Source organism: Pseudovirgaria hyperparasitica (assembly GCF_010093815.1).
Source record: "Pseudovirgaria hyperparasitica strain CBS 121739 unplaced genomic scaffold EJ05scaffold_8, whole genome shotgun sequence".
Classification (NCBI taxonomy): Eukaryota; Fungi; Ascomycota; class Dothideomycetes; order Acrospermales; family Acrospermaceae; genus Pseudovirgaria; species Pseudovirgaria hyperparasitica.
This window is the reverse complement of record NW_022985556.1, coordinates 1,152,335-1,179,448: the sequence shown is the minus strand read 5'-3', so window position 1 is coordinate 1,179,448 and position 27,114 is coordinate 1,152,335. Positions and strand designations below refer to the sequence as shown.

Here is a 27,114-nt window from a genome sequence, read left to right as displayed (position 1 = left end):
GTGGCACCAGAGCTGGTAGCCCACTGTCTAAAGCTTCTTAAGAACAATGTGGCAGCTAGTACGAGTGTCAAGTGGAAAAGCGAGGTCCAAAGACGAGGCGTCTTGGTGAGGATAGCCTAAATGCCAGAGAGGGAGGTTCTTCGATATGTATTCAGTAGCTAGCTCAGCAAGTCGCTAAATGGCATAGAGGAGATGTCGATATGACGTTAGGTCTGCTTGAGGGAGTGTTGTAATTCTAGAGTCGACGTCAAGCCCCACCATCCATCCTTAGCATCATCCATCCCTGTCGCGCTAGCATTATGTGGGTGGGGTAGCTCCTCCGAAACCCTGTCCTGTCTAAATTTCCCACAACAACCTTGAACTCATCCAACATTCCAAACAAACCCTCAATCCACACCTTGACATCAAATCACCACTCACCCCAACCTCCAACATAGTATACAAGAACAAAACAATGGACACCCTCTCCCCATCCGACCTCTTCTCCCCCTCCAAAGCCGCGCTCCACCGCGCCCAAGCCCAAGACTGGGCCTTCATCGAAACCTGGCTCGCAGCCCACTACCGAAACCGCGCCATCCCGCCCTTTGAGCGCAACGACGACACCCTAAAAGCACTCCTCGCGCTTGCCGCCGCAAATGAAAAGGCCGAGGAGGAAACCGGGATCGTGAACCGGGCGGAGCGCGAGGCGCTGATTGAGCTGGAAGAGGACGAGGTAAGAGAGCTCCTTGGTCTGGATGCAAGGGAGGGGGTGTGTGTTCTGGGGCAATTGACTGGCTGATTGATTGCTTACTTACTCTGTGTGTGCCTTTCTAGAATAACCTGCCAGACACAACAGTGCTAGTCCTAACGGCGCTGAAAGACGCGCTGCCTGCACCGGCTCAATCCGCGCTTTCCACGCTCTCGCGCGCCTCGGTCCTGCTGTCTACCGACACGGCGGACACCGAGTCCCTCGCACATGCCCTCGTCCACCTGACCACCACCTCATCGAACCTCGAGCAGCGCCTCGCCTACATCCACACCCTCCATGCCAATCTCGAGCGTCAACTCGCCGAGACACAGCACACGCTCGATAGTGTGAAGACGGAGCCGGAGTTCAATGTGCCGCGCGACTTGCCTGGGAAGACGGCCGAGTATACGCGGCAGACGAAGCATCTGCGATCGAAGTTGGCGGAATATACGGCGCGACTGGCAGCGCTGGCGGAGAGTGACGTGGTTGGAGGATCTGAAGTTCTGTCGAGCGAGGGGATTGCGGGGATCGTGCGCGCGGAAGAGGAGATTGAGAGTCTTGCCGAGCAAGTAGTGTCGTTGGAGGCACAACTCGAAGCTTTTAAGGGGCTTCCAGCCGATCGTGACGCAGCCAAGCAGAAGATCAAGACGCTCGAGAGTCAAGTGGTCAGACTACGAGCGAAGCGTGATAAGCTATTTGAGGATATGGTAGGATGAAACGGCACACAACACGCATGGCATACCTGTTATACAGACGGATATAGTATTAGGGGGCAGCTGATGCATACGATACATAAGAGACGGAGCAAAAAGCAAAACATAGAAGACCGAAAGAGATGTCCCACTTGCGCCCACATAATTGCGCGACCGCCAAACAGCAAGACTGAAAAGTGAGGCGTCCAATAAGACGGGCACGAAGAGTCTGGTATATCCTCCGAAACGAACAAGGAAACACGAGCAAAGTAAACTCAAGGGTAATTGCAAGACACAAAGCGATGGGATAGACATCTTACTCATGGAACCACGCTGGTACGCTTGGGGTACTCGCCTGGCACGTGTAGATCACTGACACTAAAGTCAGTACCATGTCTCGTCATGCCAGGGTGAGTTGTAGGGCTAGTGGTCGGGGTAGAAACATCACCCACAGCATCAGCGGTCGCGACAGGACCAGTCGAGTCGCTAAGAAGACTGGTAGGCGAAGTAAGAACAGAATCGACCAAAGGGCCGCTCGATGCAGAAGCTGAAGGAACTGGAATAGGAACAATGGGCTGGACGGTGTGGGTAGGGGCGGTGGGTTTGATAGGGTGTGTTTCGAGAGCGTCGGGAATCTGTTCATTCTGATGATTGTGATGGCGGATCACTTCGCTGCCAAGGACTCCAGCGGCAGCGCCTCCAGCTGCTGGGGCCATCCAGTCTCCGTACAAGCTATTGACCCTAGGTGCATCAGGAGGTTGTGACAGATCCATTGACCTTGCAATAGGAACAGGCTGGGCATTTGGGGGAGCTTGCATCGGCTGGAGACCGGAGGCTGCTTCTCGGGCGACGGCAGGAGCAGGTTCGGGGGGAGGGAAAGTGAACGATTGAGCATTGTGTGGAGGAACGGCGGCGGCCGGAGTTTCGTGTACTATCTCAGGACGACCACCTTCGGAGTGTTGTTGCTCCTGGGGATAGGCATGTCCAGAGGCTTGCAATCCACCCGCAGCGGCCGTCAGATCTTGTTCGATATCGGAGCTTCCACTAGAAGGCGAAAGTGGAGCTTGTAAGTGACGGTTGACCTGGAGATCACTTGGAAAACGCCCACCTGGTGAAGGCCGCTTTGATTGCGGCTGCGGCGCATGCATTTGTTGGCTCGCCATTGATGCCTGTGCCGAGTATGGAACTTCGTCCGCTTCGTCTTCCTCCAACTCGCTCCCGCTTGCAATTGATCGAGCGCTACCACCACTCACGCTCCGGGCATGGCAGCGTACGTATTCGTTTCGTTCTGCGCCACTCTTTTCGGTCAGTGCTTTGATGTCGTCGAACCAGGCCAACATGGTATCATAAGTCTCTGCTCGGAACACCCAGGAGTGTCCGCGATGCATGGAACCAGTTTGACGACCCTTGAGCATGAATTTATGGGAAGACGATCCAGGTTGAGAGTGTGGGCCAAGCTTCTGATCCGGGAGATACAGAGACATCACAGGGGGCTGCGTATAGATGCGGTCCGCCGACTTGAACTCATGTAGATGAGTCGGAGAGAGTACATACCTATATGAAAGTCAATAAAGGAAGTAATATCGTTGTTCTAATCTTACCATCCAGGGGTGTAGCTTTTTAAGTACTTGCTCTTACGCTCCAACATGCCTGCTCTGACCTCTGCCGCAGCAGGATGGTTCTTGCCTGGGTATTCGATGTCCTCGAGTCGTCGTAAAGGTAGTCTTGGGTTGACGAAGTGAGGGTCTTTCTCCACAAAGTGTACCCATTCAAAAGCTTTGTCCATAGCGATCGGGCCGTTTCGAAGACGCTCAACTACATTGTAAGCCTCGTCAGCATCGCGCTTCAGGATGCTTGCCAAGGCATTGTAAGCCTTCTGGATCTCTCCTACGACAATCGATTCCAGCTCTCTGCCAGAACCCTCTAGATTGAGGTAAGCCCGGTGCAAGTAGTTCTCTTCGTCGATCTGGCGTTCAATTTGGCGATCAACACTCAGACGAATGACGTAGGGATCTCCTTTGCCAGCTACGGCATCAGGATTCTCATCAACCAGAGAGAGAGCTTCCTCAAGAGCAGACACTGCTTTACGAGAAGCGTCTTTCTCTTTCTCCACAGAGTTCTTGAAGTCGCCAGAAAGAGACTTGATCTCCTTGATCTTGGAGCCAAGATCAGCACGTAGACCACTCAACTGGCCAATGACTTCTATTTCGATCTCTTTGGCTTTGTTGGCTTCCGTGATGGACTGCTTATGAAAGTCCCGAAGGATCCTGTTTGCGTCGTTGAGACCGCCTTCAGTTAGGAGGAATGAAGGATTGTCGATATTGTTTACAACATTGGAGACTTTGAGGAGAGATTTTGCGCGCTGTTCGTAAGAAGTCTGGACTTCTCGAAAGTATGTAATGAGGTCCTTTAGGAGTTTTCGCCAAGCTATGCGACGGTCATTAGCAGATGGTCAAATAGCCTTTGTAAGGTGAGGTTGTACAGACCTTGAAAACGATTTGCGAGAATGTCTGTCGGCGTTCCCGAAGTTGGTATGGGAGTGTGAAAGACGCTGTTATGAGTGTCCTCCCCGGCACCGTCGCCGGAAGGGACACCCTTGATACTCCCAGCGCGCAGACTCTTCCTGCTGCCACTCCTTTTCAGGCTTGCATTGCGTTTGACTGAGCCCCTCTTCTTCAGCGTTCCGCTTCTGGATGGTGTACCGGTGCTGTGTAGCGTTGTTGAAGCAGTGGATGCGGAGCGGTGTAGACCGTTACCGTCGATCAACGAGGAGCCACGCTGGCTGGCGTCGAATTCTTCATTGAACTTTGCCATACCACCGTGCTGATAAGACTGTGCGAGCGGCGAGGAATCGGGGACATGTCCAGTAGGAGCAAAATCAGCTGTGCCAGTGCTGTATTCCCCAGCACCGCCGTAGCCACGGCCAAATTGCGATGCATTGGGAGCAGGCACAGAGCCAAACTCATGCGAGGGCGTCACAGGCCTTGACATGCTTTGTAGTCTGCAATGATTGAACGTCGAGCAGGTTGATGTACCAGGGAGGTGTGGGGCAATATGAAAGCGAGATCCTATACGTGAGAAAGGGAAGGGATCAGGCAAAGAAGAGGACGAGGAAGGGTGGTCGTCTGTGTTTGAGTAATCGAAGCTCAAGCCCACCAGCTGTGTGAGCTTAGCGTAGCGCCGATGACGTATGGTAGCCCAACAGCCGTGTTGGTCGAAAGCTAAGTATTGGCCGGCGACTCGAGGTCTTTTCCGAAGACGAGTGCGGATATCAGAACCAAAGGATAGATCGACATATAGCGACGGCCCGAAAGGGAGATGTGCAATTTGCAATGAATGATGGGAGGTTGTGGAGAGAAAGAGCTGCTTTGCTTGAGGTGCAATTGAAGAGTGAGCTTCGGTAGGGATCCATGCCTGTGCTCCCCAGGTCGACTCCTTAAAAGAGACCCCACGGCTCTGGGCGGCCCACCCAAACCTCTCTCCCTTTACCCATCACCCATCTCTCACCGTCAGGAAAGGCATAACACGTCACTCTTCGGTAGTACTTAGAGCATCACTTTGCATGGTCGAAATTGACTAGCCATACCTAGTGTCGAATAGCCACGTGCATCGCGCTGGTTCGTATCGTTGCACTACCGGGCATCCGCTGGCATATAGGCAGCGACCTCTCCTACTACTACCATCTATCCGGATAACCAAGTGAACATCATCACATCCGGCCGACTCACATGGTTCCCACCGCCTAGCAAGTCATCACATTACCGCCAGGCACCGCATACGGCTTCTTTCCATTCGTAGGATTCCCCTGCGCATCATATATACTAATGAGGATACCACTGCCATTTCGTTAGCCTCTTATCTCTATTCTCACGCATCTTGCACTTACGGATCACTAGCCTGATAGGCCCCCGGAAAGCTCATCGTACTACCAGTCTTACTGCCACTACCCGTAACATTGATCTGCACACAGCTCAGATAAAACTGCGCCTGGCCAGATGTACCCGCGCTATGCAGTGCGATCAGCTCAGTCCGCAAGAGATATTGTCCTGGCGCGACGCAGGAGGGTAGTGTGAAGGAGTGCCAGCCGTTGTTTTGAATCATACGGTCAACGCCCCAGGTCCCATCGTTGGTGTCCAGGCCATCTTGCGCGACTTTGAACCATTGCAGCCCTGTTGGAGACGCGTATGCGGCGTTATCGACTTTCGCACTGGGGATTATAAGTCAGTACGGTGAAAGGAAAACATGTAGGTTCGACTTACAGATAGTAGATGAGTGGCCCCTTATGAGACTTCGCAATCGGATTGTCTGCATCACCGCTGTACTGGGGCCCGCCGAATACCTACACGTTCATCAGCGCAAACCCTTCGTCGCTAACCCCACAGTGAACATACGTGCTGCCACCAAACACTAATTTCCTGTCCAGCCGCAACAGCAATGACAGTGGCGTCAACAGGAGTGTTCTGTCTATTTTGATTACAAGCCATATTCGCATCCTGCACATTCAAGATTGGATTATTGTCGGAAGGAGCCCTGACTCCGACCATCTGTCCTTTATCCACGCCTGCGACCTTGACTCTTTGAGCGATGGCGTGGGCATTGGCCACGGCAGCAATGCCGACGGTGAAGATAAGACTGGCTTTCATGACGAAGGTTATGAAGATGGTGAGAGGTGAGGACGAGGATTAGAGTGCTACATGACCTCAGTATTTATACGAATTTACGACCTAGAAATGGCTAAGCAGCATAAAAAGTGTCAGTTCAATATATCACGATACTATTCCCCAGATTGCATATTGAACCAAGACAAGCTCGTTGGTATGGCTAAGGGCGTCTTGTCTCAGCTGTAATAAGGTCTACTTAGCCGACTCGCTGTGGTTGGTATGTTGGCTAAGGTCAAGTGGCTCATACCCATGCAGTCTGGCAGTGCGGACCGAAAGATCAAACATCATATACCTGATTATGTTAGTACACCACTATACACATATAAACATGTATATACCCTTGATATATACTACTAGAATGTAATATGAACGGTAACGCACGTGATGGCTGATAGGCGGCTAAAGATGGTAGCTTGCTACTTCGATAGGGCTGAATGGGTTCACGTAACAAAGTGATACGTCACTGCACTGTGGATGGGTAGTATGTCTTTGATGATGATGAAACATGGAGGGTGTACTCGCAATAGCTATCGAGACGTGCCAGAAAGTTTTGTTGCTGCTGAATCCGCGGAGCAGGATCATGATGATCGATCTCTATCACCGTCCGGGGAAATCAAACGGGCTGCCCTCTCGGAGGTTGTAGCACAGACCACGTCCGACTGGGGCCACCAGCCGGGGTATACAAGGAAAACATCTTCCATGCGTTCCAAACTTATGTAATACATAAAAGCAGATTGATAACATTCTTTTTCCATGTCGTGCGCCTTCGTACTAGATCATTAAGCAGCGTGATAAGACAGTGTGCGTATCTACAGCAGGATAACACGGCATCTCGATGGCGAGGAGACGCAGACGGGCCCGGCGTGCAGCTGCAGCCACAACCAGCAGGGCATGGAGGGCCAGTAACACGACGAGCCGTGTGCCCGGTTCATGAACGACTCGGGCATGCACAGCTGCGAGTTATGTATGGCAAAGGCGACGGCACTACTGGCGGTACATGATTGTGGCGGGCGCATACGAAGCATTAATATGGAGGGAATCAATACGTCGTTTTATTCTTATAGCGCAGTATTAAGCCATTGTAGCTGCAGATGCACATACAGAGACGATCCAGATAGGCGGGGGAGGTAGACAGGGACCAGGTGGCTGACTTAGTGGCTCTCACACCGGGCAAATGGGCGTGCGATTAGGCATGTCACTCGCCAAAAAATGGGCTGGACGGCGGCGTCAATTGGGTGCAGTCGGCGCACATACCACTCACTATTCCTCAGCGATCAGGCCCGCTCATCTACTGTATGGATCCACTCTTGACCGTCCACGCCCCACGTACCATGGATCTTGCATCGTCTCCACATGCGTTCAAGCATCATCCTAACATTCATTCAGCCCTGAGGCATCACCACGTAAGAATACACCACGACTCCTCACTACACTGCAATACACTGCTTACGCTTACTGTTTCCACTGCTGACATCCAAGCCTGTGCTTCTGAGATGGATCCACACGGTGATGATGGAGATAATGCAATACCGTCGTCTTAGGCCGGATTCCGTCTCCGTGCCTGCCTGTGCCTGTGCGTGTTGTGTGTCTCTGTCTCTGCCTCTGCCCCTGCCCCTTCTGGCGTATCGTATCGAACTTGCCTAGTTAGCTATCACTATTTACTCCCTCCCTATTACCCAGGTGTATCTACAATATCAACCTCTTTCCCGTCCTGTAATGTGCCTTCGCTCTTTCTCTATTTACCTTCAGCTTCTGTAGTCCAAAACACCCACAACCAATTTAGCATATTTCTCCATTCCAAACTCATACCTCACACCTTACACCTCGCACCTCGCACTTCGCACCTCACGCCCCGATAACTGACAACTCACAACCCACAGGCTTCTTCAAGCAGCACATTATAATACACCCTATCCACTGTCGATCTCTCTCCATTTCCGTCACTCGCTGATATTGGTGCTTCCAACGGCTCCTACTCTTCCGTCCCCGCTTCATCCCATCCACACTCGTTAAGTTAAATTCCTTCCATTGCCCACTTGCTCGGCCTATAGCCATGCAGTCCTGATCACTCAAAATACTCGGACTCCCATATCAAACGCCTGCCACAGATGCGACAAAGTACACCCACATAGGCCCTCTCCATACTCCACCCACCAAGCTTTTCGCTCCCGGTCCATGGCGCATAGCGTCCCGCACGCGGCGCCAAGCCAGCCCATCGAGATCCTCTCCTTGGCTGCCTACGAAGCCCATGATGCCGACATCCCCACGAACGCCGGCGTCTTGTCTTCTAGCTCAAGCTCCACAAAGTCCGCAAGGACTCACTCAACAAACACCAAGGATGTCGATTCCGTAAAGGAGGTTGATGTCGAGAAGGCTCTTACATGCTCTACAGAGTCGTCAATACATGAGGAGAAAGCTCAACATGCAGTCGATTCCAACGTTATCTTCTGGGACGGTCCTGACGATCCACACAATCCCTTGAATTGGTCCAGCCCACGGAGATGGGGTACCGTAGGCATTGTATCTGGTCTGACCTTGTTGACACCGCTTGCATCGTCCATGTTTGCTCCAGGTGTGCCAGAAGTGATGCAAGAATTCGGATCGTCCAATGAAGCCATATCAAGCTTCATTGTATCAGTATACGTTTTGGGCTTTGCTTTTGGCCCTCTAGGCATGTTCCTGAGTGATATCCGTCTTCTGGGATCTATCACGCTGACAAGTCCCAGCTATTGCTCCTTTGTCCGAAATGTATGGACGTCTACCATTGTGTATGTTGTTGCTGCGAGGCCATCCAACTGTTGCTAATTGCTGCTAGACCATGGCTGTAATATTCTGTTCATAATCTTCACTGTTGCCTGCGCAGTAGCAAGCAATATCGAGATGTTCATTGTCTTCCGTTTCCTACAGGGCACCTTTGGCGCCGCACCCATTACGCTCGGAGGTGGGACTATCGCAGATATAATCTCACGGGAGCAACGAGCTACCGCGATGGCTTTGTGGATGATGGGACCAGTACGTTGTATCTTTTGTTTGATCCTGTCTGGGCCTATACTGACTTCATGATAGACCGTTGGCCCAACGATTGGCCCTATCGCTGGTGGCTTTATAACCCAGGCCAAAGGTTGGAGATGGAACTTCTGGATCCTAACCATAATCAGTTCCGGTTTCGCCATCGCTGCCGCGATTCTCATGCGTGAAACCTATGCCCCCGCCATACTTGCTGCCAAGGTCCGCCGTCTTCGTAAAGAGACCGGCAACACTGCTCTGAAATCCAAATTCGACACTGGTTTAACCCCCAAAGACCTCTTCCTCTTTTCTATTGTGCGACCCTCGAAGATGCTCATCATGTCCCCGATTGTCACCAGCATCTCCCTCTACATGGCCATCACCTACGCCTACCTCTACGTCCTCTTCACAACATTCACCCCGGTTTTTAGCACTCAATATGGCTTCTCCCGTGGTGTTGTCGGGCTCTCTTTTGCTGGTCTCGGCGTCGGCTGCATCTTCGCCCAACTTTACGGTACCTGGATGGCCAATCGCATCTTCATACGGCAGCTATCCCGCGGTGACGCACGCCCTGAAAACCGCCTACACATGATGGTCCCGGGCGCCATTCTGTTGCCCATCGGCCTCCTTATTTACGGCTGGACGGTGCAGTACACGGTGCACTGGATAGTACCGATTGCGGCATCGGGTCTCGTCGGCTGTGGGCTGATGTGGATCTTTATGCCTGCTAGTACATATCTAGTAGATGTATTCACTGTGCACGCAGCGAGTGCTATGGCAGCGAGCACAGTGCTACGAAGCGTGTTTGCGGCTGTACTGCCACTGGCGGGTCGGAAACTCTACGAGGATCTGGGCTATGGATGGGGAAATAGTCTGCTTGCGTTTGTGGCCATTGCGTTCATTCCGATGCCATTCTTGTTCCTGAGGTACGGTGAATTTGTACGGACGAGGTGGGTTGTGAAGTTCTAGATGTAGGGGTAATGAGGCGATGGCTGTATGCGTATGCTATCAGGGAAGGATCAGCAGAGGCGAATATAGTTTATGACATTGTAGCATGCATAAAGATACCCCTTTGAGAGTACATTATACATATACTACATAATTGGCGTGACCCAGACGTGATACTAGACTTTTCCAGGCGAACCAGCGAGCATATTCTTCACCACGAGCTGCAGTGCATCTTGTATATGTGCGAGACTCGGTACAGAAGAAGAAGAAGATCTCCCGTAGAAATAGGGGCAGAGAATGTCGGTGGATCGTGGACATGTTTGACTGCAATGCGTACAGTACAGCATGTTGTACCACATCTTCCATTCCCCCCTCAAAAGCAATATCACACACACACACACCCAGAGGTTATACATACATACTCATACACAATCAATTCATTATCTCCATCATCTAATCCCATCTATCCTACACTTATCACTCAACACTCAACACCAACATCTCTCCCACTGACTCTCACACCCACTCAGTCACTCAGTCAGTCACTCGCCCACTCGCCCACTCACTCACTCACTCTCGACAAAAGCCAGATTAAGCCAGACCAAGCCAAACCAAACCACAAGAAATTCAAGGAGCCCCAACCTCCCTAACACGAACGCCCCTCCGCATAATAGCCTGTGCAAAGCTCTGCGCCAAGCCCTTCCTCCTCTGCACCCTCTCTGCTCTAACCACGACCTCCTCATCGCTGATGCCGGCCAAGCCCCGGCCATTAGTAGTAGTAGTGCTATTACTTGTGCCACCGCCACGCAGCAGCGACAACGACGACGAGGACGGACTCTGCTCAAACGAGCTGCCTGGTGTGTGCCAGACAGAGGCGACGCTGCGGCCGGAGCTAGGCGGCGCGACGCGGGTGCTGCTACGGTGGTGACTGTGGCTGTGGCTCTGGGGCGTGGCAAAGGCGCCGGGCATGCGTTTCGAGGGCGTGTCGCGGTTGTTTGGCGCGGATGGTTCGTCGTCGTCGTCGTCGTCGTCAGAGTCCGAAAAAGACAGGGCATACGTGCCCTCGCGCGACTTTGAGCGCTCGAGCGATCTCGAGGATGCGCTCAGGGATTCCGGAGCCGTCATGCGCAGTTTGCGCATCTGGGTTTCCAGGACATCGACGTCGCCGCTCTTCTTCTCGATCATGGCCGTCATTTTTGCGATTGTGTTGGTGACTGCTTCGACGGTGGGCGTCTGGGTTGGTTTCCCGTTGCCGTTTGCGCTGTTTGCGCCTTTTGCGGCTGCTAGTCGAGCGCGCAGGAGCACGGCCGCGCCTTCTGTCTCGCGGAGCAAGGTCTGGAGATCGGAGACGGCATTTCGTAGCGTGCGCAGTTGGAAGCTTTGTTCTGTGGATAGCGGAGCATTGGTCGCAGCCACTGAATCGGTCGCGTTTATGCGTAAACTGCGGTCGAGCGCTTTTGCGCGGGCGCGAAGACGATTAAGACCGCGATGTAGGTTGGCCAACTCCGCGAGTTTGCCCTGCACGTTTCTAACACGGCCGTTTTCGAGAGTTTCGTCCAACTCATCTTCGAGGTCAGCGAGTTCGAGGCATTCGACCAGCGTCCAGTCGTCCACGGTATCTTCATATGTTATACTATCGAGGTCGTCACGAGTTCGCTGGCGATCTGAATCTGCAGTGTGCCCAGCAATGAAGCATGCGAGAGTGCGGGCGTTGACGCCAAGCGTATCAACCATCGCATTAATATCTCTGTAGACGCGCTCGATTTGACCAGGAATGCCAGGCTTAGAATTGAGCTCCGAACCCAATCGCACAATGAAGGGATCCAAGGTCGTCGTGGGCTCTATGGGTGCTTCAAGCTCCTCGCGAATTCTCGCATCCTCGGCGTCACTCAGATCCTCAACTACAGGTTCGGGGTCAGGTGGTGTTGGGGCCTTCGCACGTGAGATTGGGCGGGGCGGTGCCTTTGCTGGTGGGACGGATTCTCGTTTGATAAATACTGGGGTAGACGCCGACCGTATGGGGCTTGGGGAGCGTGGTGACTCTAGTGTGCGAGAAGCTGGAGGCGCAAATACGGGGCCTTTTGGAAGTCCCAGTGGGGTTGTGGTAGGATAGACTTGGTTGCGGAGAGGTGAGCGGGATGGACTACGGGACTGAACAGGAGGGCTTGGAGCAGGGGGTGGTGGCTGGTGGGACTGTGTCGATGATTGGAACGACCAATTGCTACCAGGCGGTTGTGGTCGAGAAGCTCGACGAGCTGGTGATCTTTGACCGACCCCTTCTAGCTCGCTGGCTTCGTCCTGTTCGTCGCTTCCATCATGCTCTTCAACCTCGAAGCTGTCATCGTTCTCCTCCTCAGGCACGGACACGGACCCTAGATCGCTGCTTGGGGGCTCTACTGTGATAGGTGGGCTACCAGCTAGAGGAGGTAAATCGTCTTCAGTTGACTTCTTGCTGTTGGGCTGAGTGAAGTCTGGAGGTAGAGGCGCAGATTCTGGTACAGGCGCTTTCGGCGTGGATGATTTTGTAAAGTCTGGTGGTAAGGGTACATCATCGAACGCTGGCGCCTTGGTCGCTGATGACTTGGTGAAGTCTGGGGGTAAGGGCGCAGCTTCTGGTTTGGCGGCCTGCGGAGTGGCAGACTGATTATCCTGAGCTTTCTGTGTAGAAGTAAATGAAAAGAGACCTGGCTTTTGTTGTGGTGGCTCGGCGGCAGGTGTCTCTGAAACATCCTTAAGATTCAACTTCTCATCTACCGGTTCCTTTTTAACTGGTGTGACAGGAGTCTGATTACTATCGCTGTCCAAGGACTTCCCAAAGTTGGACCCAAAGAAGGAGGATGTTCCACCAGGCGGCTTTGGAAGATCGTCTTTGGCTGAGCCGTCTCCAGCGAATGTGGAACCGAGTTTGAAGGTAGAACCACCGCCGAAAAGCCCAGAAGTAGGCTTCGGCGGTTCTTTCTGGGGTGGCTCTTTCGGAGGCGGCAATTGGGGTGTTGGAGTAGCTTCTGACCTTCCTCTACTTGCTATATCGTCAGCATCGCCCATGTCAGACTCCTGTGACATCGAGGCAAATGATGATTGAGGAGTGCTTCCAAAGGCAGACTGTTGATTAGCCGGTGTGTTCGAGTTGGATACATTAACAAATGGTGAAAATCCGCCATTTCCCGCGTTTGAACCTCCTTTGCTTGAGTCTAGAGTCACAGTTGATCCAAAGCTCTGCTCAGTCTTAACACCAAAGCTTGAGCTTGGTGTTCCGAACGATGTCCCCTTTTGAGAAAATGCAGAGAATGGGGAGGTTCCAGAAGCAAATGCAGATTGGCCACTCTGACCCACAGTCGCAAAACCGCCACTGCCAGCGAAACTCGAAAACCCGCTACCACTTGGAGTTGAAGGGGTGCCGAAAGCAGGTTTGTTCTGATTCTGCTGCGCGCCCCAAGGCGAACTACCAGTAGTACCACCAGCACTTCCAAAGGTAGCTGCACCAGGAGTACCTGCACCGATCTTCGCAGCTGATCCAAAGGCTGGCTGGCCGAAACCAGGCTTACCGAAAGCGGCCCCAGCTGCGCTTGATGTGGTTGCAGCTGGTTGAGCCCATGGTGAGGGTTTACTGAGTGCAGGTCCACCAAACGCACTTATTTGACTAGGTGTGCCGAACGTTGCAGCTCCGAATGCAGGAGCTCCAAAAGCTGGAGCCCCAAAAGCAGGGGTGCTGGGCTTTCCAAATGCAGATGACGGAGCTGGAGTTGATTGCGCAGGCTGAACTGGCTGTGCTGTTTGAGTTGTAGCAGACTGACCTCCTGCGAGTGCAGTAAGCCCCCGATACCCGGTGCCCCTTTTGATCGACTCATCATTGACAATCCACCACATCATCAACATCCCCTCGTTGTTCAGAGCAGTAACAGCCGGAAGAGGAGTGAGAGATTCTTCATATTCAAGCTCTGAAGGCAGCGGTCTGCGAACCTTCTCAGTTGCAGAGAGATCCAGGGCCATTCCAACAGGAAAAGTGTCTGCATCATCTCCAAATGGAAGAGCTGCTTTGCGGCCTTCATTTGGTGGGTTGATCGCGGTATATGTATTGACGATCGGTTGGCTTGGTATTAGAGGAGACGTAGCGTTTGCAAGCATAGTGATTTCCGTAGTTCTGTTCGTTGTGACAAGGAGCAGGCTTGACAAATTGGGTTCAAAGTCGCGTAGACGAAGTATGAACGGACTAGGAGCGACTTCAGTCCTGTCAAAACCTGGCATAACTATATCTGCCGCCAGCTTCTGGAACAAGAAGTTCGAAGTGCCTTTTTCACGACGAACGAAGTGGAAAATTTGTTCGCCATTAGCGCCCGATGAATCTGTATGAATGAACAAGAATTCGTCGTTAGCCAGCCAGTTTATGCCGGAGACATGTACACTTCCTGTCAATGATGGTGGTTTTGGTATCGTCGCCACAAGGTCGCCATCGGGTTTGATTTGGGAGACTGAGCCATCTCCGAGCCCAGCAATCAACTGTTTTCCTTTGACGCTCCAAGACGCACAACTGACATTCTCACAGAGTACTGCGCCATTCTTGCCATTCTGTAGGCTTTTGCTTTCAAGATCTGCAAGTACCAGGGAGCCATTGCTGAGGACCAGTAGCAGGTACTGTCCGATCTCTGGATTTGGCGCCACTGCTCTTACTGAGGTCCCATTCGTGGCGATTTGAAACGAGGGTTCCTTGTTTCCTTGGAGTAATGAGTCTACCTCGTAAACAGCAAGCCCTCCGCCGGTCTCTGCCGTGATTGCGAGGTACTTCTCATCGGATGTGAAATATACGTGCGATATCCGCATGGGAAGGGATATAGATAGCGGGGAGTCATACTCGATTATGGCGCTGGCTTCTTGTGACTTGTTGAGCAGCTCACGTAGGGTTTCAGCCTTTGCTATGACAAGCGCGTCAGGTCCTGCGGCGGCGACAAGGCCTCGTCGGGAAGCGATACTGAGCAGGGAGGCTGTTGGCGAGGGTTCTGCATTCGAGGGCCACTTGTTCTTCAATAACCGGATCTTATTATCTTTGTTGACAGCTAGAAATCCTATAGTCTGTATCGTGGGTTAGTAGTTCATCACACTTGATGACCATAGGATGTACTTTCCTCGGCTGGTATCTCTTCCAAGGGAGGCCCCTCTTCCACCTGTGCATTCTGGTTGAAAGCCATTCTGGCCCTCAGATATTCGGGTCTGAGTTCAGGTGTATGGGAGCTGTGCGGTCGTTGCGACAGTGTCCCATGTGCATTAGACCGTTGGTTGTATAGCGTGTACGATGAAGAACGGGCTGTCAGCCGCGGAGGGCTTGGGCGGAAGAGGTCGAAAGTTCGATTGAGAATGTTGCAGGTACAGTGCTTGCGCTCTAGGCAGGCAGAGCGACAAGCAACAAAGGCGGAGTACCTAGGATGAATGCTAATGTTGACATGAAATTACTTAGCGCGAACTGAAGCTCGCAAACGGAGCTAGTGGAAGGCGGCAGGAGCTTCGCCGGCGTCTCACGACCTCACAGCTCCGCGAACCTTACTGAATCTCAACCCACATAACTGCGACCATTACCATCACTCGACTCGAAATACCGATATCCTGCATTAAGTGTTAGACGGAGGTTATCCGAAAGCTTTGCGCAACTTTCACAACTTCTCAAGCCCGGAACGACTTACCAACGCTCTCCACCTCCTACGACAGCTCACTATGCCGGGCTTCGACTTCTCCAACCACAACCGCAATCAAGCTCTACATGCCAGAGGCGTACCTTTACCGAAAGCCACCAGTACTGGTACGACGATCGTGGGTTGTATCTATGATGGAGGTGTCGTCATTGCAGCAGATACACGAGCAACGAGCGGTCCAATAGTAGCAGACAAGGTAGAGAACCCAGCCTGATGATGCATAGAACACACATTTAATCCCACCGAACAGAACTGTGAGAAGCTTCATTACATCTCCCCCAATATCTGGTGTGCTGGAGCCGGTACGGCTGCCGACACTGAGTTCACTACCGCCATCATCTCATCCAACCTCGAACTGCACGCTCTCTCGACTGGCCGCAAGCCCCGCGTTGTTACATGCATGACTATGCTTAAGCAGCACCTGTTCAGATATCAAGGTCATATTGGCGCGTACCTTGTCGTAGCTGGTGTTGACCCTACCGGGTGCCACCTTTTCACGGTCCATGCGCATGGATCGACCGACAAATTGCCCTACGTGACAATGGGTAGTGGATCGTTGGCCGCCATGAGCGTCTTCGAGACCCAGTGGAAAGCGAAGTTGACAAGAGATGAGGCAGTGAAGCTGACGAGCGATGCCATCCAGGCCGGTATCTGGAACGATCTGGGTTCAGGTTCAAACGTGGACGTTTGCGTCATCACCGAGGAGAAGGCACAGCTTTTGAGGAACTACATCACACCCAATGTCAGAGAACAGAAGCAGCGCGACTACAAGTTCAAGCGTGGTACTACCGCTGTGCTCGATGAGAAGATTATTACGCGAGAAGAGATTAGCAAGTATGTGACGGTCCACGAACTGGATGACAAGAATGAGAGTGCAGTTGGCGAGAAGATGGACGTGGACTCGTAGGTGTTGGTCGATAAAGATGTACGTATAAGCATTTACTGTAATAGAGTGTAATCGTACACCATACTTCGCTTCGAGTGCCTGATGAGAACTACTAGTGATGAGATCATCGCCAGACGAGATCATACCATGCGGCTAGAACAAATATGGACTGCACGTGTAAACAACAAACGTTTCACGGTTCTTCAGACAAAGTAGGAAGAAGCTCAACAGCGTTGACTATAACCGTTGCACGAACCCGGAACGAAACTTTCAGCTTTGGTATCTTAGTTGGTATAGTACGAATGAATACAATTATATCTTCCACGTATTCACCTTCTAGACTAGTTATGTTCCAAGGGTCAAAAGTGCTGACTTTATCATCACAAAGCTGCCGTGCGTCAAAAATCTTTCGACTAGCTAGATTAATACTACACAGGCTAGCTAGCTAGCACTTCATCCTGATGCCCTTTCTCAGCTCCCCTTCCCTAATCTCAAACATGATATTCGACGCCATGAACAACGCGGTCATAGCCAGCGATATAAACACCAGCCCATCCAGAGTCGAAAATATAGCCTTGAGCAACTCCACCAATCCATCCACCCCGATCGCGAAGCCAACCAGATTCGCCGCCATCATCATAAGGATATTGAGCGTAGCCCCGGCAGCACAAATGCGCCGATACGCATGCGGCCAGTCCTTCCAGCGACGAGCCGGAAAGACCAGCGTTCCCATAATCTCGGGTATGACAAACAGTGTGATGAGCCAGCCCCACATGAGCAGCCTTAGCTGGATATCATGCCACAGCGCCACGAACGTGAAGACGGCCAGAAAGTTGGCTATCGATCTGACCTGGCCGAAACGCCCTGAGAAGCCGCTTCCGCCAATGGGTACGTAGATATACCGCACAATCCAGCGGTTGAAGCTGCGATGCCATCCTCGCCAGAATGCAAGTGCGGAGTAGTTATCGCTCATGCAACGCACCATGTTCTCTGGTGGATCGATGCCATCGACGAGCGCCCACAAGCGGAAGAATCGCCAGGGGATGAGGAGTTTTAGCCAGATGTGGTTCAAGTTGAAGTAGCCGAGCATGCTGAGTTGGAAAGGGGTGTATGCACTCCAGTCTGGCTTGGCGTGGAATATGGCAACCATGTACATGAAATGTATCATGATTTCCATGGTGAGAAGGACAACAACGAACCGCACGCCGTACATGATTGTCCTGTCTTTGGTGATACTCGGGGAACGGTAGCGGAGTTGTGAGAGGAAGTCATTGAATGTGATGATCGGACCGGTGAGGTAGAGCGGAGCATATAGGGCATATGCAAAGTAGTTGGAGAAGTTGTAGTCAGAGACACGTGCTGGAATCTTGACACGATCGCGTTCAGACAGGTTAGAAGGGTCAAGTCCTTTCTTCTTGAGGCTATTAGGCTGAGGTCTGAGCAAGCTCTAGAAGAGGTACTTACATGAATTGGGCTTTCTCCTCCGCTATCAGCTTTACTCCAGTAGTAGTCCATGTTGAAGCTTATAAGGCGAAGCACCGTAATGTTGAACAAGACTTCCCACCGCGAAACTAGACCTCCATAACTGTCCAGCGAGGCGCCAAAGTTTTTAGGAAACAGGGGATCATCAACAGAGAGACCCAATGGGGGCGGGAAAATTCTGTTCCATATACGGGCATATGAGTAGCCTTTATAGTACTCGTTTGCGAAGAGAAGACCAATGTTGAAAGTCCAGGTTGCAAGGGGTATATAACGGGTTGTAGTACGCTTAGCTATGCTGTAATTCAAATACAGAATCAAGACAATCTTGAATGCTGAGAATCCATGTAGGACTGTTATAAGGAGGCCAGAGAATATAATGTCGAATGAAATCCGCTGTTCGAGCCTAGCATCCGCCGCCGCGGCAGCTGATAGACCCTGCGTCAGACCATTCGAAGAATTTGATGGTTTGGTGTAGGTATCGGCCCTGCAGAATTTGTCGTAGTATTTTCGCAGAATAGGATGGGCGATTATCAGGAGGACCATGTACGGGAAGTTGTCTCTGAACGAAGCGTACTGAGCGTCTGAATTGTCCTGATTGTTATCAGCGACCCGTCACTGTGCACAATTGCAGGGGTTCAGTCCTTACGACTTTGCGGCCAAAGAACCAGCCGTTCGACAACAGGCGCTCGTATTTACCATAGTTTGGATGTGTTGCTACAAGGTCTCAGTGGGGACTGTTTGCGCCGGTAACCATTGCTTACATTTCGAGACGTCAATGGTAGACTTGAACATGAAAAACACGGCCACACAAACGACAGCATAATATATGTAGTATTCAAATGTATTCCATTGTGATGCCTTCGCTCTCGGCACAGTGCCCGTAGCTCTTGAAGATGCCTCCTGGATTTCTAAAGTAGATGTCGAAGTGCTTGCTGTCTCGAACCCAGGGTCTGGTGCAGCTCGTCGAGGGGGGACATTCGAGGGGATCGTGAATCGCGTGTCGAGTGTCTCTAGTGTATAGCACTGTTTGAGGTATTGGACGACACTCATGGTGGAGTGTACATGAGCATCAATTACCCGTGCAGGGGAAGTTTCGCTGAAGAATAGAGCGCGTAATCCAAAAATGACACGCTCAGGAGTCCATCATAAGCGTCTGAGGTAGCTGTAGAGCTCCGACTAGCCCCACCCAGGTTTTGGTAGTACTGTAGGGCTGGCGGGCATGCGCTAGCGAAACATGCGACAAGGACGAGTTTGTGAAAGTAACCAATAATTACATCTTTTGACTTTCTTGGTGACTTATATCTATTGACGTAACTCGCGACTGCTCTGAGCACTACGATTGAGCGTATACCATGGCAGTCCCCAATGCGAACACGGCGCCACTGTCCGAATACGCAGGCGGTACGTTCAAACGCGTTCACTGTCCTGCGCGAAGCTACAGATTACTAACATAGCATTTGCAGATGAGGTATCTGCCCTCGTACTGGATCCGGGCTGGTCAACTACACGCGCTGGATTTGCGGGCGAGGACGCGCCAAAGTCCGTTATACCCACACACTACGGCGTCTCATCGAGCGATTCACGATTATTCTTCGGCGAAAACGCGATACACAGCCCTCAGGCAAACCTTCAGATCAAGAACCCTTGGTCGGCAGATGGCATCGTAGAGGATTGGGATACCGCAGCGAAGCTCTGGGAATACTCGATAACGTCAAGGTTGACCGGACCGAAGCCTACACACCCGGAGAAGAATGGGCTTAATGATGACCCCAACGGTGAAGCTATGGAGCTAGATGCACAAGAAGAGGTTGAGAAGCCATTAACAGAGAATCCTCTTTTAATGACTGAGCCGGGCTGGAACCCTGTGAAAGCAAGAGAGAAATACATCGAGATTGCGATGGAGGATTGGGGTGTTCCCGCATACTGGCTAGGACGGTCTGGAGTATTAGCAGCGTAAGTGACCACTACGCGATTTTCAAAGGATGCATTCGCTGATAGACAGACAGGTTCGCAGCAGGCAAGGCTTCAGCGCTAGTCGTCGATGTCGGAGCTAACATCACCTCCGTGACGCCCGTGGTGGATGGCATCATGATGAAGAAAGGCAAGCTACGAGCATCCTCCGGGCAGGCCTGAGCTAACCTCCATGAAACAGGTGTACAAAAGTCACCTCTCGCCGGAAATTTCGTCTCGAATCAAATCCGCGCCATGTTCAAACAGAACCAAGTCCCTCTGACGCCGCATTACATGGTATCCTCCAAGACCGCAGTCGACGCAGGAGCTCCCTCGCAGGCCACATACAAGAAGTTTGAGACTGCACCACCCGCTTCATATCGCCGCCTACAAGAAGAGCGTGTCCTCACCGAATTCAAAGAATCCGTCGTACAATGCTGGACAGGCCCAGGCAAGCTCAGCAACGGCACGAACGAGGAGATCGCAAAGTCTCAGCCCCCTCGTCCATTCGAGATGCCGGACGGTTGGAACCAAGTGTTCGGTCTGGATCGGTTCAAGGTCACCGAAGGGCTTTTCGACGAGACCGCCGCGCTGGAGGATGACGAGAATGCTAAGCCCACCAAGGCGCAGACCATCCCGGCTATGATACAGGCCGCGCTCAACCAGGTCGACGTCGACCAGCGGCCACATCTCCTCAACAACGTAGTCGTGACTGGTGCATCCTCGTTCCTCCCTGGCTTCAACGATCGACTAAACGCGGAACTACAGGGCATGTACCCTTCGCCGCGTATCCGGCTGAGCGCGCCCGGAAACACGATTGAGCGAAAGTATGCTTCGTGGATAGGAGGCAGTATCCTAGGCAGCTTAGGCTCCTTCCACCAGGTATGTCTCCTTTTCTCTATATATCTATATCACAAGAAGCTTCTCCCATTTACTGTATATACTAACCTCTCGCCCAACAGATGTGGATCTCAAAGAAAGAATACGACGAGCACGGCGCCAACATCGTGGAGAAGCGCTGCAAGTGAAGTCGTCGTATAAAGAGTGGGCGTAGCGCGCAAAACGGTACCATTACTAGAGATTCCGTAAGTGGAAGAGACAAAAGAAAAGGTAAAACAGAAGAAGTAAAAACACCATAATCGGCCCTCTCTATTGTATTGTACCAAACAAATAAACGATGAAGTAAAATAAATACCTACATACCCTACCTACTTTCGAAACCCAAATAGACCATACCAAATATCCAATAACTATTAATTATACAAAAACTTCCTTAAAAAAGAAGATGGAAAACATGGAGTGAAAACACGACCTCTATGCTCCTTCAGTCCAATCCGATAAAAGAAAAAAAAAACAGAATAAAAAAAAATTTACGTATTTCCATGACAGACACGACACGTACGTCACTGCCCTTGCTTGTTGCCCCAGGTTGTCCCTTCCTTGCCCTACCCTGTCCTGCCATGCCATGCCCAGTCCCCAGTCTCCGCGTGACAGCATGACAGCATGACAGCATGACATCAAAGAGTATACCTATATACATACATATACAAAACACCTCACCTGCACCCAATCACTCCCTCAATCACACACTTACTCGCGCACATCCACCCCCCCAATCCTCCTTCTGAAACCGACAGTCCAAGCGAAGCAAAGCTAAGCAAAGCCAAGCAAAGCGTTTCACAATATATATATATATATATAATTAGCTAGGCCCCCGGTCGGTTATAGAAGAATATAGAAGCGCGGGAGCCGGAGGAAGGGGGAAGAGGCACGGCGAAGAGAAGAAAGAAAAGAGGTGGCTGTGCAAAGAAATATAAAAAAAAAACTCGTGCCCTTCCATACATACATGTATGATACATCATATACAGTACATTTGAGAAAAGTCCAGAAATAGTTTTACGCATGTTTTTACGGAGAAAGGGTGTACAAGGGGCAAGTAGAAAATGCGGACGCCATCTAATAGCCAGGTACCCGGTCAAACAGGAGCGGCCAAGACTCATTGGCCTATGGAAGTACCAAAAAAATGTCGCAAAAGTTCCAGTCACGAGACACAGCACAAGCACGTCAATGATGAAGTATATTGTTCGCACTGGTAGTATCTACCGATCCATAGAGCCACCATAAGTAATTTCCATTTCCCATGTTTCAAACCACTACATAAAGGAAAAGATACCAGGCGTGCTCCCTCATCGAGAGTCATGCCACATGCCAACACCGCTTCGCCGGGTGACCATCAAAGCATCATGCTTCCGGTACATTGAGTTCAAGAAATCTACCATAGAGAGAAAAGTAAGGCGCATAGATGCGTCGTAAGGCTGTGGAGGTGCGAAGATGACGTCGCTAAAGGATTGTGGAGAAGGTCGTGGACATGATACAAGCGAGGATGTAGATTGTTTTCTAGGGTGGTTACGTCGATGAATACACGGACCGCCAGATGATTCCGTCATAGTGCCACAAGTCGTCGATCCGTCGCCGTGTGGTGCAGCGAGGGAATAAATGTATAATCGTGGTCATGAGCGTTTGGAATGTCCCTTAGAAGTTGCGAACCTGGACAAGTCAGTCACGGTCAAAAGGAACAAACGGATAGTCGTAATTTACCTGGAGAATTCGTCGGGAGTAGTCCTGGTTATCTGCAATACTGCCATCGCTCTGCCTTCGCATCATGATCTCGGGATCGAGACGAGTATCGGAGGAGGCTGTTTGAGGGGGCTTCTGTGTAAAGCTCTGCATGGACTGGTGCCGTCGGTACGCCTCTGCTTCATGTTGCGACCTTCTCCTCCTCAAGAAGAAGAAAACTCCTCCGATAATAGCCGCGACGGCAAGAACAGCCACAACTACGCCAGCAGCAATAGCAGCAGTGTTGGATCCATTCTCTGGACTTTTTGTTGGGGCTGATGTTTCCGTCTGAACACTTCCTGGTACAGTCTGGACGACAGTGGTGCCGCCAGTCGCTCCTGTGGGCGGAGCAGAGCTTGAGGTCGATGGCTCATAGTAGTCTATGGTGTTACCGTTCAAGCCATCCTGAAAGACAGCCCAGTGCGCATTACCACCACCTAGATTGTGTTAACATCATGATTAAGCATTTCTCAATCCAATCCACATACATGTCTCTACGTCATATCCCTGGCATGGTGTACGACACTCATCGTCGGAAGTCTGCGAGCTCTTTGGAGGTAGAAAATCACCACACCAGCAATTCGATCCGTCGACCAAGGCCATGATCGGCTTCTTTAATCCAGCACAGATTGGGGCACAATTGCCTGTTGATTGGTATATTGCTGGGCCATAATCCACCAGGGGCCCTGGGTTGTCGAAACATCCTCTGTACTTGGGTGCTATCAGTTGAGGATGGGAGGTCGGTGTGGCAATGGGAGTCGGAGCAGTTGACTGAGATACAGCCTGTTGTATTAAAGATGCTGCCAGAAAGGCAGTCTTGAGTATGAACGACACCATATTGAAGCGGTATGTGGATAGCAGTGTTGGCCAAGTCGTGACACCAGCAATCTTGCGTTGGATGATCAGTGAGATGATCTCGATGACGTTTGAGCGGAGCGTCGAGGCACACCTGTATTAAATCGAACCAGTCGATAGTAGTATTATCGAGCAAAGGTCCAAATCAAATCTCCCTCCTCGTTCTTTTCGATCACGCGCTTCTAGATGCCACGAGACGTTGTCGGTATTGACGATGATGGAGAAAGGGTGTTGTCAAGAGGTAGTTGCTCGATCAACGAGGCCGAAGTGAGAGGTCTGAAACGATGGAGGTTGAGTGAAGGAGGCCTTGATCGGGTCTGCAGTGTTTCGCGTCAGGTGTAAGCCCCTTCGAGCCGTGTGGAGGACCGAGATTTCAGGGTGTCTGAGCAAAAGAGCAGCAGGCGAAAGAACGGTTGTCAAGGGGGACAGCGAGCGTGGGTCGTCGGCATCAAAAAGCGAGCACGACGAAGACAAAGCAGTGTGAGTGAGTGAAGGGATGAAGAAGATGAATGAGCGTGAGTGTATGTGAGAGAGTGGTGTGTATGTGTGATGAGTGGAAGGGAGAGAGAATGAGTGCGGGTGGAGCAAGCGTGAGTGGGTGCAAGTCTGGAGGAGAGGAATTGGGGGCTTTGGGGGGCAATGCGAGGCTTTGGGGAGCAGGATTGGGGGAGTTTGGGAGTTTGGGGAGAGGGTCAGGAGAGGAAATGAAAGCACCGGTGGCTCAGCACTGCACGCACAACTCGCACAACTCGCATAACACGCACAATTCGCACAACTCGCACAACTCCGCCTTCGCTCTAGTCAGGAACCGAATGCAGCCAACCCCTTGTCAGGAACCGGCCATCGAGCCAATCAGCTGTCTTCTGTCCGCCTGCACAATCCACACACAACAAGAGAGCCGCGGCCTTTTCACTCTCCAGACTCCCGCTCCCACTTTGTTACCAATTATCCCGCTCTCTGTTCTGTTCTGTTCGCATTGTCTTGTGTTTGGGGGCCATTGTTAAGAGTGAGCACTTTGTTCGTTCGTTTGCAGACAGCGCTGCTGTTCTTTCATGACTAAATTGCTGCACCTGACCTTTCTTTGCGACACCAGCAGCCCAGCACAGGGCGTGTTGTCGTCGTACTCCGGCCTTGGGCGTTTCACTTTCAGTGTTAAAAAGTCTGAAATGAAGATTTGCGCTCCAGCAACGGCCCGATACATGAATCCGCCCGGATCCTGCATAAATTACCGTAATATTAGTGACTACCGTATCGAATACAGACCTCCCCTCGCACTCTTTCGCTTCCTTGTTCTTGTGTCTCACTCTGCCGACGCTGATAACCCTGTGCATGTCCTTATTATAGTCAATAATAAGACGTATCGACATTGACACAAGGCTCGTCCCTCTGCTTAGTTAGAAGCTCTATGACCCTATCGTAATCGTCGTACAGCTTAAAGATGCCCCATACAGCTGTGCCTGTTATGTGGAAAACGCGTCGAATGACCTTTTGCCAAGCCCTGACATAACCCGTTATCTATACAACGTTACCACTTAGCCATTCTACCATGCACAAAACAATCGTTGACACGCGTCACGCTAGTCCGCTACCGGCTCTGCACGTGATCGTGATGTGCTTCTTCCCGCTTGGCGTTAACATTCCCAGCCAACCTCGCATCGACACCTGCCCTGGCCTTGTTCTCTTTCTGGTCATCGAAAATATTGAAGTCCAGGTCGTCACATCTTCCGGCCCATCCGCCGCCTCAGCAACAGATATGATATAACAGAGTCTGACATAATGACCCACACATCTCCCCATGTCACCAAGCTCCCCTTTCGATAATATCGTTCCTTATCGATAATACATGCAGCCATATCCATGAAGCACGGACGACTCGACCAAAGTTGTAGCGCAGCATGCTGGCACTGGTACTGGTACTGGTGGCCCGGGAAATAGATTGGCTTTGGAATCTTTGGAATCTAACCTTTGGAAGCGCGAGTTTCATGGGTGGCTTTGTCCGACATTTCAAAACTCCTGTCCACCTACATCATGAGAGCCAAATTTCTGTGCTGGGTGTTCAGGTCTCTCACCCAAGCCTGAACAGGTTAGGATGAGTAATTGAGGATTGCTTTCCGTCTGGTCAATGAACCGCTGGCTAAGTGAGCGTGTGGTTTATCCGGCTTGCAGGCATAACCAGCAGCTACCTGTAGGATGCGCGTAATACATACATGTAAGCTGGACGCGCTCATCCATCGACGACAATGCCATACATATCGCATGTACCGAATGCCGAGCGCTCTTGCCCGGCGAAGGAATGTGGAGCATGCTAGGACGGGAGCAGTATCTCGGCTCTCAATGGCTTCGAAGGATCGCGCCGTTGTGTCGCTGAGCTGTCACCCACCGTGGCACCGTTGACTGACGCACGGCTCCTCACTACAACTAGTCATCGCGTTAATCTTCAGGCCAACTGACGCAGTTGAGACATGCCTCAAGCGTCAAGTCTTTCTATACCGGTCGAGGATTATTACGAATGCTTAGAAGAAAGAATACGGCTATTCGAATCTCTCGCTCTATGACTATAGTTATTTAAACAATAGCATAAGTATATTCTACTTATCTATCTTAACATCGATGTTTATATAGGTCCATCTTAACATCTCGTAAGAGCTAGTAGAATTGATACGAAAGAGTATATAGAGTCTATATATATCTAAGTAAGTAAGTAAGCTATCTAAAGTCTAGCCTTTAGACATAGACATATAGTTAAATTCTATTTTTACGTTATACCGTTGTTCTCATATATATAAACCTCGTTTTTACTATACCCGTTTATAGTAATATTCTTAGTACGATAATATAATTCTCGATAACGAAATCGAGGTTTCACTAGAAAGCTAATCCGTTCTTATGATATTCTCGTTGCAACGATGCGTTTGGCGTGGCTGTATTCGTATTATTGTAACGGGATTTTACGATAGATATAGTACTTTGGACTAGAATTAAGTATATATATAAGGGAGAGAGAGAGAATATAGTTTGATATATTATTACCTCGATCTCTTCCCTAATATTAACATAATTTTCGAACACACAAACAAACACATATATATATATAGCGGACTACTCCACGTGCCGTCTAATGACACGGTATATACGAAAGATAAATATTACATCTTCTATCTTGTAATAGCTATAGTAGTAGTGTCTTTCCCCTCCTCTTTCTCTTCTTCTTCGTCTTCTTCTTCCTTCTAGTAGTAGAAGTAGTAGTAGAAGTAGTAGTAGTAGTAGTAGTAGTAGTAGTAGTAGTAGTAGTAGTAGTAGTAGTAGTAGTAGTAGTAGTAGTAGTAGTAGTAGTAGTAGTAATTTCTTATATATACTATATAGTAACTATATCTTACTTACTAACCTACACACCCATACGCATATATATATATCTATACGCATATACAGACCTACATATCCGCATCAAAACACCTCCCGCCAAGTTAATTCCCCAGCCAGCCAGCCAGCCCAGCATGTTCATAGTAAGAGAGAGTGAGAGAACTCAAGGCCTTGACTGTGTGGTGGGTTTGTGAACGTTTGGATGCTACACGTTTGGGCTTGGGCTTGGGATTTGGGCTTGGGATTTGGA

General features: G+C 50.8%; 9 protein-coding genes across 9 annotated transcripts; 4 read left to right on the top strand and 5 right to left on the bottom strand.

Moving 5' to 3' along the window:
- Positions 1-241: 241 nt before the first annotated feature.
- On the top strand, positions 242-1,592 carry EJ05DRAFT_379667 (uncharacterized protein). The gene is made up of 2 exons (XM_033741217.1): positions 242-712; positions 814-1,592. The coding sequence occupies exons 1-2, from the start codon at positions 455-457 to the stop codon at positions 1,441-1,443; spliced, it is 888 nt and encodes a 295-aa protein (XP_033600619.1). The 5' UTR covers positions 242-454; the 3' UTR covers positions 1,444-1,592.
- On the bottom strand, positions 1,446-4,884 carry EJ05DRAFT_379637 (uncharacterized protein). The gene is made up of 3 exons (XM_033741216.1): positions 3,906-4,884; positions 3,021-3,846; positions 1,446-2,973 (listed from the first exon to the last, which is right to left on the bottom strand). Exons 1-3 carry the CDS (start codon positions 4,408-4,410, stop codon positions 1,740-1,742), a joined length of 2,565 nt encoding a protein of 854 aa, XP_033600618.1. The 5' UTR covers positions 4,411-4,884; the 3' UTR covers positions 1,446-1,739.
- Position 4,885: 1 nt separating this feature from the next.
- EJ05DRAFT_379610 (glycoside hydrolase) lies at positions 4,886-6,290 on the bottom strand. Its single transcript, XM_033741215.1, has 4 exons — positions 5,811-6,290; positions 5,679-5,758; positions 5,306-5,626; positions 4,886-5,255 (listed from the first exon to the last, which is right to left on the bottom strand). Exons 1-4 carry the CDS (start codon positions 6,060-6,062, stop codon positions 5,162-5,164), a joined length of 747 nt encoding a protein of 248 aa, XP_033600617.1. The 5' UTR covers positions 6,063-6,290; the 3' UTR covers positions 4,886-5,161.
- Positions 6,291-8,255: 1,965 nt separating this feature from the next.
- Positions 8,256-10,184, top strand: EJ05DRAFT_465129 (MFS general substrate transporter; the record flags this gene model as incomplete). The annotated part of the gene is made up of 4 exons (XM_033742770.1): positions 8,256-8,763; positions 8,807-8,848; positions 8,896-9,092; positions 9,147-10,184. The coding sequence occupies 4 exons, from the start codon at positions 8,256-8,258 to the stop codon at positions 10,053-10,055; spliced, it is 1,656 nt and encodes a 551-aa protein (XP_033600616.1). The 3' UTR covers positions 10,056-10,184.
- Positions 10,185-10,661: 477 nt separating this feature from the next.
- Positions 10,662-15,217, bottom strand: EJ05DRAFT_500682 (uncharacterized protein; the record flags this gene model as incomplete). The annotated part of the gene is made up of 2 exons (XM_033747030.1): positions 10,662-15,094; positions 15,151-15,217. The coding sequence occupies 2 exons, from the start codon at positions 15,215-15,217 to the stop codon at positions 10,662-10,664; spliced, it is 4,500 nt and encodes a 1,499-aa protein (XP_033600615.1).
- A 372-nt stretch (positions 15,218-15,589) lies between these two features.
- EJ05DRAFT_476422 (N-terminal nucleophile aminohydrolase) lies at positions 15,590-16,756 on the top strand. Its single transcript, XM_033744028.1, has 3 exons — positions 15,590-15,911; positions 15,966-16,640; positions 16,718-16,756. The coding sequence occupies exons 1-2, from the start codon at positions 15,738-15,740 to the stop codon at positions 16,620-16,622; spliced, it is 831 nt and encodes a 276-aa protein (XP_033600614.1). The 5' UTR covers positions 15,590-15,737; the 3' UTR covers positions 16,623-16,640; positions 16,718-16,756.
- A 290-nt stretch (positions 16,757-17,046) lies between these two features.
- EJ05DRAFT_465121 (MBOAT-domain-containing protein) lies at positions 17,047-19,227 on the bottom strand (the record flags this gene model as incomplete). The annotated part of the gene is made up of 4 exons (XM_033742769.1): positions 18,845-19,227; positions 18,730-18,797; positions 18,066-18,674; positions 17,047-18,015 (listed from the first exon to the last, which is right to left on the bottom strand). Exons 1-4 carry the CDS (start codon positions 19,131-19,133, stop codon positions 17,047-17,049), a joined length of 1,935 nt encoding a protein of 644 aa, XP_033600613.1. The 5' UTR covers positions 19,134-19,227.
- A 91-nt stretch (positions 19,228-19,318) lies between these two features.
- On the top strand, positions 19,319-21,296 carry EJ05DRAFT_476421 (actin-like protein-like protein 6A). Its single transcript, XM_033744027.1, has 5 exons — positions 19,319-19,484; positions 19,547-20,036; positions 20,090-20,184; positions 20,236-20,915; positions 20,996-21,296. The coding sequence occupies exons 1-5, from the start codon at positions 19,436-19,438 to the stop codon at positions 21,059-21,061; spliced, it is 1,380 nt and encodes a 459-aa protein (XP_033600612.1). The 5' UTR covers positions 19,319-19,435; the 3' UTR covers positions 21,062-21,296.
- A 1,269-nt stretch (positions 21,297-22,565) lies between these two features.
- Positions 22,566-23,486, bottom strand: EJ05DRAFT_500677 (uncharacterized protein; the record flags this gene model as incomplete). Its single annotated transcript, XM_033747029.1, has 3 exons — positions 22,566-22,580; positions 22,632-23,086; positions 23,138-23,486. 3 exons carry the CDS (start codon positions 23,484-23,486, stop codon positions 22,566-22,568), a joined length of 819 nt encoding a protein of 272 aa, XP_033600611.1.
- Between the last annotated feature and the right edge of the window lie 3,628 nt (positions 23,487-27,114).

Coding starts and splice junctions, on each gene's coding strand:
- EJ05DRAFT_476421 (XM_033744027.1), top strand. CDS start 19,436: ATGGCAGTCCCCAATGCGAACACGGCGCCACTGTCCGAATACGCAGGC. Junction 19,485..19,546: donor ACTGTCCGAATACGCAGGCG/GTACGTTCAAAC, acceptor TAGCATTTGCAG/ATGAGGTATCTGCCCTCGTA. Junction 20,185..20,235: donor TGGCATCATGATGAAGAAAG/GCAAGCTACGAG, acceptor TCCATGAAACAG/GTGTACAAAAGTCACCTCTC.
- EJ05DRAFT_379610 (XM_033741215.1), bottom strand. CDS start 6,062: ATGAAAGCCAGTCTTATCTTCACCGTCGGCATTGCTGCCGTGGCCAAT. Junction 5,759..5,810: donor TTAGTGTTTGGTGGCAGCAC/GTATGTTCACTG, acceptor ATGAACGTGTAG/GTATTCGGCGGGCCCCAGTA. Junction 5,256..5,305: donor GCCTATCAGGCTAGTGATCC/GTAAGTGCAAGA, acceptor ACGAAATGGCAG/TGGTATCCTCATTAGTATAT.
- EJ05DRAFT_476422 (XM_033744028.1), top strand. CDS start 15,738: ATGCCGGGCTTCGACTTCTCCAACCACAACCGCAATCAAGCTCTACAT. Junction 15,912..15,965: donor GTCCAATAGTAGCAGACAAG/GTAGAGAACCCA, acceptor CCCACCGAACAG/AACTGTGAGAAGCTTCATTA.
- EJ05DRAFT_379637 (XM_033741216.1), bottom strand. CDS start 4,410: ATGTCAAGGCCTGTGACGCCCTCGCATGAGTTTGGCTCTGTGCCTGCT. Junction 3,847..3,905: donor TCTCGCAAATCGTTTTCAAG/GTCTGTACAACC, acceptor ACCGTCGCATAG/CTTGGCGAAAACTCCTAAAG. Junction 2,974..3,020: donor AAAAGCTACACCCCTGGATG/GTAAGATTAGAA, acceptor ACTTTCATATAG/GTATGTACTCTCTCCGACTC.
- EJ05DRAFT_379667 (XM_033741217.1), top strand. CDS start 455: ATGGACACCCTCTCCCCATCCGACCTCTTCTCCCCCTCCAAAGCCGCG. Junction 713..813: donor TTGAGCTGGAAGAGGACGAG/GTAAGAGAGCTC, acceptor GTGCCTTTCTAG/AATAACCTGCCAGACACAAC.